The 12,695-nt window shown below is 55.6% G+C and overlaps 1 protein-coding gene and 1 long non-coding RNA gene across 2 annotated transcripts; one reads left to right on the top strand and one right to left on the bottom strand.

Annotated features, from left to right (window-relative positions):
• Positions 1-5,912: 5,912 nt before the first annotated feature.
• Positions 5,913-7,977, top strand: LOC118497679 (formyl peptide receptor-related sequence 4-like). The gene is made up of 2 exons (XM_036012858.1): positions 5,913-6,165; positions 6,894-7,977. Exon 2 carries the CDS (start codon positions 6,907-6,909, stop codon positions 7,975-7,977), a length of 1,071 nt encoding a protein of 356 aa, XP_035868751.1. The 5' UTR covers positions 5,913-6,165; positions 6,894-6,906.
• Positions 7,978-11,409: 3,432 nt separating this feature from the next.
• Positions 11,410-11,879, bottom strand: LOC118497494. The gene is made up of 3 exons (XR_004900018.1): positions 11,792-11,879; positions 11,640-11,699; positions 11,410-11,511 (listed from the first exon to the last, which is right to left on the bottom strand). It is a non-coding gene; the product is annotated as an uncharacterized LOC118497494 (long non-coding RNA).
• Positions 11,880-12,695: the final 816 nt, after the last annotated feature.

Below are 12,695 nucleotides of genomic sequence, written 5' to 3' on the forward strand. Positions count from 1 at the left end.
TCAGGACACATACCTAGGTTGTGGGTTGGATCCCTGGTCGGGGAGCGAATGGGAGGCAACCAATCAATGTTTCTCTCTCTCTCTTTCTCTCTCTCTCTCTCCTTTCCTCTCTCTCTAAAATCAATAAACATATCCTCGGATGAGGATTAAAAAGAAATAAGTTGGAAAAAGTGGTTTATCCAAAATCAAAATATTAAAATAATGTAGGCTCGTGGTAAAGAGAAAATAATTTTTCCTGTCCTTCTGGACCCCCCATCCCGCCTTCTTCTCCTGAGAGACTGCTAGTTTCTGGTGTACATCCTTTCAGACCCCCTACCCATGCCTAAGCATCTTTGATTCAAAGAGAACGTGTCATATACATAGTCCTACACTGTGTGTGTGTGTTTACGAAGAGTATATCGTGGAGATGGTTGCGTGTAAGTACAGGAGAGATCGGCCGAGTTATTCTTCCGTGCAGGTGGCCAAGTATTCCCTCGTCTGAATGCACTGCACTGAGTCCCCTACTGATGGGTGTTCCGGTTGCTTTCGAATCTGCTGTGGTAATATTTTTGAAGCGTAAAAAGCCATTCCCTCTAACCCACACCCTGAGCGATAGGAATGCAGAAGCGGAGGCATTCATCAACCTGTCAGAGTGACACCCGTGCGTCTCAGCCAGGTCACAGGCCGGAAGGCGCCCGGCCACCCCAACCGTCCCCATGATCCTCCTCCTGAGAAGACTTTGCCCTAAATATTATCGTGAACCTTTTTCTTTAGCCTTGTCTTTCTCTTGTCAAATCTTCGTCTGAAACATTTCAAACCTACAGTTACGAGAATAATACAATAGACCTTTCAACTGAATTTACCCAATGTTGCTATTTGCATACCCGCTCATCCCATATATTTAGTCTTTCTTCTCTCTCCCCCTCAGTCACTCCCCCTCACCTCCCTCTCTCTCCCTCTCTCCTTCTTGGTCCTGCTCTTTTTCTCCTTATCTGAGCATCTCTATCTGCTTATCTCTGTCTCTATCTCTGTCTTTATTAATTTCTCTCTCTACTTATCTGTGTATCTCAGCCATCTATCTATCTATCTATCTATCTATCATCTATCTTTCTATCCAGCCAGTCGTCCATCTGTCTACCTGACTCTCCACACACACAGACGTACACACCGTGGCACACCTGCTGTGATGAACAGACCCACCGGGATGCTTGAGGTCTATGAGGAGGGAGCCCCACAACTGCTGTCCTTCAGCGGGCCAGTGGTTAGAGACACCTCTAGAAAATGTTGAACTTTTCAAAAGTAGGTGCAGACATCATATCATCCTGATTAAATTCTTTACTCGGTGTCTCCTAAGAATAAGGCACAACCGTAATATTATTGCCACCCTCCAGAACGTTAACATTGATATTAATTAATACAAGGTCTGTGTTCAAATTTCCTGATTGTCCCAATAATGAAATCTATAGCAATTTTTAAAATATCAAGAGCTGCCCTGGCTGGTGTGGCTCAGTGGATTCAGTGCTGGCCTGAGAACCAAAGGGTCACAGGTTTGATTCCCAGTCAGAGCACATGTCTGGGTTGCAGGCCAGGTCCCCGGTAGGGGGCATGCAAGAGGCAACCACACATGGATGTTTCTCTCCCTCTCTTTCTCCCTCCCTTCCCATCTCTCTAAAAATAAATAAATAAAATCTTTTTTTTAAAAATCAAGAGGTTGTAATGACATTCTCTTTCCACCCTGCAACACACACACATGCAAATTGACTGAATAGTAGGTCAGAAACACACCACAAGTTGGTTCCCTAATGCAGAAGTAATACAGGCCACGTTCAAAATTAGATATTAATAACAAAGGATAACTGAAAACATTCAGATTTGCCTTGGACATTTTAAAACACCTTCTAAGTAAATCCTGGGTTACACAAAGAATAAAACAGGTATGCCACTTTATTTAGAAGTGAGCACACTACAGATCAGAACTGGAGAGGTGGGGCCAAAGTTGTACTCTGAGGAAAATTTATAGCTTTAAAAATGTTAATTAGAAAAAAGTCCAAAAGGGGATGGGCAAAGCAAACAACTCAAGGGGCCAGAAGAAAACCAATAACCCCTGGCTGGTGTCACTCAGTGGATTGAGTGTCGGCCTGCAGACCAAAGGGTCGCCGGTTGGATTCCCAGTCAGGGCACATGCTGGCCAAGTCCCCAGTAGGGAGCGCTTGAGAGGCAACCACATACTGATGTTTCTCTCCCTTTTTTTCTCTTTCCCTAAAAATAAGTAAGTAAAATCTTATATATAAAAAAGAAAACCAATAAAATAAATGCTCAAAAACTTGAAGGAAAGCATTGATAGATATTAATGAGACAATTAACCAAAAAGAAAGTGGATAAGAAACTGGTTCTCTCTCTTTTCCTAACAATGATATCCTTTTATATTTGTACTGATGTTCTTTCATGAATACTCCCAAAAGGCAGGATGGCATGCTGGCCACTTACACCTGGGTGACACCCGTCAAGTTGCTTCCACCCTCTGTGCCTCAGTTTCCGACAGAATGAAATGGCATAATAATAGCCCCTCTCTCAAAGGGCTGCTGTGCAAATTACATGCATTATTGCTGGTGCTGCGAAGGTGCAATGGGAACGTTTGCTATTATGGGTATTTTGGTCTGTTAAGATTCCTCCTAGGAGACCAGGTGAGGTCAGAGGGCCCGGTTCCCACTGCCCGACTCTGCCAGAGGCTCTCAACAAGGCTGTTTCCCATGCTTGGCCTGGCTGCTGTCAGTCTCTTGGATCTTAGCCTTCCCTGAGGAGGAGAGTGGGATTGTGGTGAGGTTTTAAATTCGCATTGATTTTCTAGTGAAGGCGGTTAAGCAGTCTTCCCCGGAGACTGAGGGTTTTTGAGCTGGCTGCAGGATTCTCCTGGTGGCAGGAACAGATGTGACTGGTAAGACAGGTGTTGAGAACCAGCCCAGAGAGGGTGCAGCTCCTGGGTGTGGTCCAGCCCAGTGAGACACTCAGCCTTTCCCTGAGCAGCCTCCACGAGAGAGGTTTGTGAAGGATGCCCTCCTAGGCCTCGGATTCTTACTGGGCCAAATAGGGGCTGAAAATCCTTCTCTAATAAGATTTCTATAAGAACCCAAGAAGGTGGTTCATTCCTTCAGCCTTCAAACAAGGGCTGCTCACAGGTACGGATCATGTCTTGTGCACTGGCGCCTTATCAACGTGCAGACTCCCCAAAGTGGCATCGTGCAATTACGCTCCTTGGACAGATGAGAAAAGTGAGGCTCAGAGAGGTAAAGTCACTTACCAAAGGTCACACAGCAAATAAGAGGTAGTCGGGAACTGAACGGTCTTACCCCACTCATCTATCCGGTCATGGTTATTGGGCGCCTGTCAGGTGAAGGGGTTGGTTCTAGGCACTGGAGCTAGAAAGGTGAAGGAGTAACATTAGAAGGGGAGGGGCCTACGTTTGATGGAGAGGGGTTGCCACTCCAGGGGGCGGGGCCACGGGGCTGCCTGTCCTGGGCTTGTCAGTAGGTAGGGTACTCTGGGGGGAGGGGCTGACACTCCTCATCCTTCAGGTCCCACAGCCCCCACCTCCACGCCATCATCCTCTGACCCTACAAGTATCCACTGAGCACACCGTACGTACAAATCTCTCCCACCCCCCGGGATTCACGCTCGCCTGCCATGATTGCAGCCTCTGCCCTCGGAGCTCCCAGCTGGGGGAAGACAGCCCTGCAGCACATCCCACGGAAAGACACTCAGCTCCCCGGCGGGAGGGCGGCAGCCACTCTCTTAATCACCACCTCTGTTTCTGTCAACAAGGAGAGAGGGGAGGCGGAGCCCCAACCCGCCGGGTGTGATGTGTTCGCAGCTGCGGGAGACAGACAGACTGTCATCCAAGTCGGAAAATAGCTGTCATGAGACTCCTCAGCCCCTGACACCTGACACCTTCGCTCTCGCTCGCGCTCTCGTCTCGGGCTGCACAGTCGGAGGTTCTGTTCCCGTCGTGTCTGAGCCCCGACTGCTTTCCGACGCACATCACCTGCCCCAGTCCAAGGTCCCAGCCGGGGTCAGGAGGTCAGGGTCGGGTTCTCATTCTCGTTCCCGTGCAATAAAATGAAGAGGGGCCATGTGACAGCCTTACCGCCTTGTCTGTTCCATTTGCTGCTGTGCCCCTCCCCCTTTCCTGCCCCTGGGCTCCTGGGGCGGGTCCTGTGGGGAACCACGCGCCGTCCCACCCCCTCGGTGTCCCCCTGGCCTGACCGAGGCCTGGGTTTCAAGTGCTAACGGTGCCTTTCTGTATGTTTCCTGTCGTGAGCGATGCGGGGGACCCCAGGGGCGGCAGGCTGGCCCCGGAGAGGGACACTGACAGTGAGTGACCGAGGGGTGCACGGTAGTGCCAGAGCAGGCGCCAGGTGTGAGGGCCCAGGGCTCCAGTCGGGGGCTTTGATGGGCCTCCGTGGAAGTGCAGGCTGAGGGGCTGGGACTTTGTGCAGCGGCACTGGGGAGCCATGGGGGGTGGGGGTGTGTGTGAGCAGGGGAGGGGCAGCGTCAAGGCCAAGGGTGAAAGATCCCTGTGGGGCCCTGCAAGGAGGTAAAAAGGCCAGGAGAAGGCTGGAGTGGGGGTCCAGCAGGAGGGAAGGAGGAGCCGGGAACAGGAGCCGGGTGGTGGAGCCAGAGAGTGGGGGGAGGGGCAGGCCAGGCCAGGAGGGGCTGGAGGGAGAGGCTGGTAGTGAGCTACCTCTAATCCAGGACCCCCCTCCCCCTCCCTCTCCTTGCCACCCTCCCAGTCTTGGGCACTCGGTGGCCCACTGGAGCCACAGTATAAGGAGGGTAGGGCAGGGTCCCCACTTCCCTGAAGGGCTCCCTTCCCTTCCTCTTTCCAGACCACAGCCCCACCCCTCCCGCTGCAGCCTGGCCACTCCAGGGTGGGGGGCAGTGTCTTTGCTGCCCTTCTGCACCCCCTTCCACTCACCAGGACCCCAGGAACTCCCTGGGCCCACCTGGATGACCCAGGGTCCTCTCCCTAGTTTAGGGTCACCTGCTTAGCACCTGTAGTTCCCCTTTGCCAGGTGATATAACATGTAGCTTCTGAGGATGTGGACATGGACACCTTTGGGGCCATTACTCTGCCCACCACAATGGGCTCGGGGATCCTTCCTTGAACCTGTGAAGCCCTGTATTCAACAGTATTTATTTCCTTAGCAGCTACTGTGTGCTAGGCACTTCTTTGGGATGAAAATCCCTAACCCTTATGGAATTTCTACGGCACAGGTTGGGAGTTAGGAGTGCGGACAGACAACAAAACAAGACAGGAATTTAAAAAGTGATACATGGGCCCTGGCTGGTGTGGCTCAGTGGATTGAATACCAGCCTGTGAACCAAAGGGTCGCCTGTTCGATTCCCAGTCAGGGCACATGCCTGTGTTGCGGGTCAGGTCCCCAGTAGGGGGCACATGAGAGGCAACCACACACTGATGTTTCTCTCTCCCTCTCTTTCACCCTCCTTTCCCTTCTCTCTAAAAATTAATAAATAAAATCTTAGGAAAAAAAAAAACATAGTTCCTGTCATTGCTGTAGCTTGAACCCCCTCTCAGAGACCCTGCCCACCGGAGAGGTGTCACGTGACCCAGTCTGGTCCAGTGAGCAGTGGTCAGCGAAGGGTTTCTGGGGAAGGTGGCACCCAGTAGGGTTTTGGAGGATGAGTAGGAGTTTGCCGGCGGAGCCGATGGGGCACAGCAAAGTGCTCCAGGATGAGGAGACAGCGAGGACCGAGGCTGGGGGTGTGTGTGTGCATGTGTGTGAGTGTACACGGAACCGTGGTGCTGGTTTCAGGAACTCCAGAGCAGTGGGCGGGGAAGTGGTAAGTTTTGAGGTCGGCGTTGTGGGCGGGGCCACCAGAAGCGAGGCTTCAGATGCCCGGCTGAGCGGCTCAGACCTCATCCCAGGGCGATGGGAAGAGACCGCCCAGGCAAACACACCATCCTTCAGCTCACAGGTGGGGAAATTGAGGCTCCTGCCCAGGCTGTGCGTGGCAGTCCCTCTGGTTTCCAGCTGGACCCTGGCTCCCACTTCCTCTTCTATCCACTGGTGAGCTGCCCGCTCCTCCCTACCGTGAGTCCTCAAGAGAAGACCCCTGCTGCCAGCTCCTGCTTGGATGCCCGGAAGACACCTGGCCCTCCACCTGCTGGTGAGTGCAGGACCACAGAGGAACAGAGTGGGTAAACTGAGGCTCACAAACAGAGCAAAACCTGGGTGCAGATCTCTTGAGTTAACATCCAAGGCCTCTGAGTTTGCACGGATGTGAGTTCAAATCCAGGCTGGGTTTCTGCTTAGTCTGTTTTGATTTTGAGCAAGGGAATCTCCCTCCCCAGCCTCAGTTTCCCTAGCTGAAAGGCAGAGCTGTTAAGAGCAGCTGCCTCCTAGGGCTTGGCACAGCACGGCTCCTGCAGTCCTCGGGTGGTGCAGGCTTCCCGAGGGGATGGGGAGGGGCAGCAGGCTCTGAGGCTGGAGAATGGGCTGGTTCTGGGGGCGGGCAGGGCCAATCCACCTGGGGGCTTCACCCCCAGGTGGGAGGAAGGGCTGAGACTTCATCCAGGGGCACTGGGGAGCCATGGGAGGCCTTTGAGCAGGGGAGGGGCAGGTCACTTCTGGAGCCCTGGGGTGGCCAGACTGGAGGCTGGAGTGGAGGCCGAGCTGAGTCCCCAGGGGAGGTGGTACCCGAACTGGGCCAGGGCACAGGGGCCGGGGCAGCGGGAGTCAGCGTGAGACTGAGGGGTGGCCGGAAGACATGGGGAGAGGGCAGCACCTCGGGTTTGCGTGGACGGTGATTGTCCCCGAGATGGAGGGCCAGGGGAAGTCTGGTGTGGGGCGGGGGACGTGGGGCATGCTCACGAGTTGGCCTGTGGGTCCCCACAGCACGACCCAGCCCATGGAAGGCCCTTCAGAGACTCGGCGGCCGGCACCCCTTGGAGTCCTGTGCCCACCAGGTGCTGCCCTCTTCCTCTGCTACTCCCTGGCTGCCCTTGCCTCCTACCTGCTGGAGGTGGCCAGCCATGTCCTGGTGATCCGAGTGGCCGGGCCCTGCCTGCCTCCCATGCTCTCAGCTGCCTGGTTCGGCCACCAAGCCATAACCGACGTTGCCTTCATGGTCCTCCTGCCGCTGGTCCTCACCTGGACACCTTCCGGCTGGCCCCTGGGTGGCACCTTCTGCCACCTGGACCCCGGCCTCGCCTTCCTGACCTTCTATGCCAGTGGCCGCCTGCTGACCCGTGCGGCTGCTGACTGCTGCTGCTGGGCTCTCTGGCCAGCCTGGGCGCTGAGCCACCGCTCCGCCCGCCAGGTGGTTCTCTGGGCCGGTGGCTTCTGGCTCCTCCTGCTGGTCCTGGGCGTGCGGGCCCTGCGAGCCCCTCGGGGCTGGGTGGCCCAGGGTGAGCTTCCTAATGGGACCTCCTCCCAGGAGCCGCCCCCCCTCTCCCCCGACCTGGCACTGAATCAGCTGGTATTTGGCTTCGGGGTGCCTCTGGGGGTCCTGCGTGCCTTCCACAGCCTTTTGAAGGCCAAGCTGTGCCTGGCAAGGCTCACGGGGAGGCCCCCGCTGCTGGGGCTGCCCTGGGCCTTGGGGACCATGTTGTTTCTCTGCTGGTTCCCCTTCCACCTGCTGCTGCTGGTGAGGCTGCTGGGGGCTCGGGAGGCCGGGCTGGGCACAGAGGAGGTCTGGGTGCTGCTCGGGCCCCTGGGGCTCACCCTGGTGGGGGCCAGCGGCTGCCTCAACCCTCTGCTGTACTGGTGTGGGCACCAGAGCTTCAGGTGGTGGCTGCTCGGGCCCCTTGTTCCTCCTGCCCAGGTGGAGGGTCTGAGGAGGAGACAGGGCCGGGCGCTGGGGATGGAGACCCGGCCCTCCTGTGAGAGTCTGAGGGAAAGTCCTGAGGGGTTGCAGCGAGGGGGAGGAGGGGGTCTTGCCACCTGTCCATCCTCTGGAGAATGGGGGACGTTGATGTAGTGAGATGATGAGGTGAGGGGGGAGAACAGAGACCCAGAGAGAGGGGGACAGGGACCCAGATGGAGGGGCACAGAGACCCAGAGAGAGAGCAGGTAAAGTGGAAGAAGAGGGAGCAACGGGGGTGATGCTGCTGGGATGGGACTGCCTCGTCCTGGTGGCAGACGGAGGCCTAGTCAGGGAGGGGAGGCGAGGCTGCCGGGAGGGGCGGGGGGGTGGGGGGAGACGAGACAGGAAGAGGTATGGAGACAGACGTCAGCAGAGACTGAACTGGGGAGAGCTCTGGGGCAGGTGGAAGTAGAGCTGGCGTTGGACTGAAGGACAGGAGAATGAGTGGGGAGAGAGACAGACGGACAGGGAGACAGCGCCCAGAGAAAGACAGATGGAGAGCCTCGGGCCTGGGTCTGAAGACGGGAATGCAGGCACGGGGCAGGAATTTGGAACTAGACTCCCAACCAGCCTGGCAGCCAAGGGACTGCGTAGTGTCCAGATGTGGGGTGTTCAGGCCTAAAACCAGGAAAGCCCCACGCACATCGGGACCCCTCGGTCTCCTCGGTGGACTGGGTAACAGCCCTGGGCCCCCAAATTTCACGGGTCCCCAGGCCCTTAGGTGCCACTCGTCTTCTCTCGAGATACTTCAGCCCCTCCTCACCGCCTCCTGCCTGTCGGGTCCCTGCCTGGAAGCCCTGCTGTTTCCTGTCTTTCCAGCGCAAACTCCCAAACGTTTCCAAACTAAAGGTTAATTTTTGCTCCATGTTGCACGACTTCCAATGTGTCCACGGAGCTACCTTGGAAATGCACGGAGCCCCAGGGGGGAAATCTGTCTCTCTCAGTCTTCAGGAAATGCATTGCCATGGTGCAGCTTGACCCTGTCGGCGCATTAGAATCTCCAGGGGGAGCTTTTAACATCTGATGGATGGCCAGGCCCCATCCCCGGGCGTTGTGGTTTCAGTGGGCCTGGGTGGGGCTGGGAGCTGGGAGTTTCAAACCACCCATCACCCTGGGAAGCCCACTGGCTGCTGGCCTGAGCCCCGTCCCTCCGCAGCGTGTGTGGTCGCGCAAATGTGACCCTGATGGCTCCCAGGGGACCAAGAAACCAGCACTAAGTGGTTGGAAAGCCTGGGGGACGCCAAGACCAATGTCTTTGTCAATAAATTGTTTTGCAAACACTGACAGCCACGAATCACACACTGGGGAGGGGGGAGTGTCCAGTAGGAGCCAGAGTCTGTTCTGGGTCCTCTCCCTTCAAGCTCCCAGTTACAGCCACCAAGGACCGGAGGGGAGAGTGGGAGGGGGTGGGAGGGGTGGAGGCAGATGGAGACTCATGCAGATAGGGAAAGATTTCCAGGAAGCCTTCTGGAAGGGCCAACACAGAGGTGGCAAAGGACACTCCAGGCAGGAGGCACAGCATGTGCAAAGGCACTGGGGCATTTAAAAAAAGGCATGCCTGCCCTGGCTGGTGTGGCTCCCCCAGACTGCGAACCAAAGGGTTAGGGTTAGGGTTAGGGTTAGGGTCAGGGCACATGTCTCAGTTGCAGGCCAGGTCCCCAGTTGGGGGCGCTCGAGAGGCAACCACACATTGATGTTTCTCTCCTCTCTCCTTCCCTTTCCCTCTCTAAAAATAAATGAAATCTTTAAAAAACCATCTGTGAGTTCTGTGTGGTTAAGGATAGGCCATGGTGGGAGGTTAGGCGATTGACGGAATTTTTAAAGAGGAAACACTGGAGGGAGTCAGGTCACGCAGCCTTGGATGCCAGGCTGAGGGGCCTGAGTCTTGTCTGGGCGCTGGGGAGCCCCAGGAGGGCTGTGTGCAGGGAGGGAGGGGGTCAACTTTGAGTGTAGAAAGGCCCCTGTGAGGGATGCAGAGAGATAAGGGGGCTGAAACAAGGGTCCAAGGTAGCCCAGGCAGGGAGGGGGGGTGGTGGTGGTGAGGGGGTGGAAACAGCAAGGAGGACGCCTCCTCCCTTCCCGCCTTCCTCGGTGTCAGAATGTAGGTTTCGCAGCCAGCCTCTTCCTTCCTGGACTGGACTAACTTCTGCCTGGGAAAATAGTCCAACACTGCCCCTATGTGGTCATTCAGAGTATTGCAACCAAGGCCTCCTATAAGGAAGGTTGTCCAGATCAGATCCCGCCGCTGGCGGACTGAAGAGGGCGCGATTACTGAGGACGCGGGAACCACCTGGCCGGGGGATTTGTCACCCCGCAGGCAAAATGGGAACCTATGGGAAACTAAGATCCCATCCGTAATGAGAACTTGCCGGGTCTTTCCCGGGAAACCCAGGCTGTTCGGTCACCTTATTCAGGAGTCGCCTTCTCAGATCTTGAGTTCAAATAAAAAAAATTAATACTCATTTGAGGATATATTTTTATTGATTTTGGACAGACAGAGCGGGGTGGGGGGAGGGAGAGAAACATCGATGTGAGAGAGAGACATCTATTAGCTGCCTCCCTTATGTGCTCTGACGGGGGATTGAATGGCAAGCTTTTGGAGTATGGGACCGTGCTCCGACTCGCGGAGCCAGCCGGCTCATGCCTGTGCCTTTGCAGATGAGAACGTGGCTAGAGCTCAACCCAAGGCTGAGGTGTCCCCTAGGGCATGGCACCCGCTGGGGATGGAGGCAGGGTGTGGGGAGGCGGTGGTCATCGGGGGGGCTCTGTCTTGGACATCAGGACACTTCTGCAGGGAGGGACATTGACAAGGAGTATTGAAGGTTGAATAGGAGTTTGCTAAGAAAAGAGAAAGACCTGGCTGGCGTAGCTCAGTGGATTGAGCACGGGCTGGGAACCAAAGTGTCCCAGGTTCGATTCCCAGCCAGGGTACATTCCTGGGTTGCAGGCCATAACCCCCAGCAACCGCACATTGATGTCCCTCTCTCTCTCTCTCTCCCTCCCTCCCTTCTTTAAAAATAAATAAATAAAATCTAAAAAAAAAGAAAAGAGAAAGATGTATTGATATAATATAACAAAAGAGATGATGACGACAGACCCTTGGCTGCTTTGAACTTCCATTCTTGTCTTTGATCTCAGGCTGTCCTTGCTGGGGCCTTCTGGGGCCCAGTGGATGAAGATTCTTATCTTGGTCAAGCTGATAAGAAAACCAGGACTCAGAGGAAAGGAATGAAGTCTGATGTGTGCAGAGTCTGAGTTGGGGTCACGTGGTGAATCAGCCCTGCTCTTTCTCTCCACTGTGTTCTGGCACCCAGCATCAGAACACCCTTCCCTTCTCTGAAGACTCCTGACAGACTCCTACATGTCCCTCAACACCAAGCTCAAATTCTGGGCCCCTTAGCTCATACCCAGGAGTCCAGGCCCCCAGCCCCTCCTCCCTCAGACCCAAAAGTTCAGGCCCCCAGCCCCTCCTCCCTGAGACCCAGGGGTCCAGGCCCATGGCCCTTCCAACAGAGCAGGCCCAAGATGGTGGGATGGAGCTGGATGTGCTGGTTCAGTCACATTTATTGGATTTCAGAGTCCAGAGTCATGGTCGGGGCAGAGCAGGGCTCTTGGCTTAAGCTGTCCTGTGTCTTTTCATTGCTGAGCCTAAGAGAGGAGGAGAGACAGAGGCACAGAGGTACACAGGGACAGGGGAGAGAAAGGGAGGCCAGAACTATGGAATGGGGCCCAAATGGACATAGACACAGCCCACCGCCTGGCGCTCTTTCCCTCACCTTGTTGAAGAAGTAGATGGAGGCGAGGATGGTGAAGACGGCGATGGCCAGAGTCACGTTCTGTGGGGGGGTGGGGTGTCAGAGGTCAGGCAGGACCCATCCCCTCTCTCCCTGGCCCCTGGCCCCCCTTCCCCCACCAGATCTGTCCTCACTTCTTGAAAGTTCATGGCCATGGGTCCTCAGCTGCCCAGTGCTTGACCTCCCTCTGCTTTGCTTGGGCCTCTGACACAGAGAGGGGAGGGCAGCCACCTGAACCTGAGTGGGGGTTGTCTAGGAGACCAGAATGGTGGCCGAGGTGACAGAGAAAGGCATTCTGGGTAGAGAGGACCCTGGGGCAGAGGCTTGGGGGTCCAGAGCATCCAGTGTTCCATGCCGCATCAGAACTTGAGATCAGGACCTTGAGATAAGAGAGCCCAGACCCTCCACACTGCACCGAGGAGTTCATCTCCCTCCACCCAAGGGTGCTGGGGAGCCACGGGGGAGGGCTGTGAGCAGGGAGGCATGGGGACAGCTCAGCAGAGAATAGGTAGGTGGCCCAGGCCCCTTCCCAACAGCTATGTCTGCCAGACGCAAGGCTGCGAGGTGCAGCAGAGGTTGGAGTGGACATTCCCGAGACCGGTTGCCCTTTCTGGGGGTGGGAGCGGCAGTTACAACGGTAGAAACCATGGTGGCGATGCTGGTTTGCTTCCCCACCTCTGGGCCTCCGGGACGGGGACGCACTGGTGGCTCCCACAGAGCACCGGCCCTTGCTGAGGGGTACTCCGCCAGCCCTCCTGATGCCGGTGTAGACACGGAACTCTCTTTTGGTCCATCGCACCTGTAGAACTGACCTCCAGGTTCCTGGAGACACACAGAGGGAAACAGGGCAGCTGTGCCACGAGCCCACCTTGCTAGAAGCTGTTTCTCACCCCAGAATGAACACACGAATACCCACGGTGCTCTGTGGTCATTTATGGAATATATATAATATATATATAGGGTCCGGCACAAATAACGCCCCCATTTATGACAAACTATTTTATTACAAAATCATAAGCATGTCATTCTGTAATGACA

Source organism: Phyllostomus discolor, chromosome 12, assembly GCF_004126475.2.
Source record: "Phyllostomus discolor isolate MPI-MPIP mPhyDis1 chromosome 12, mPhyDis1.pri.v3, whole genome shotgun sequence".
NCBI lineage: Eukaryota > Metazoa > Chordata > Mammalia > Chiroptera > Phyllostomidae > Phyllostomus > Phyllostomus discolor.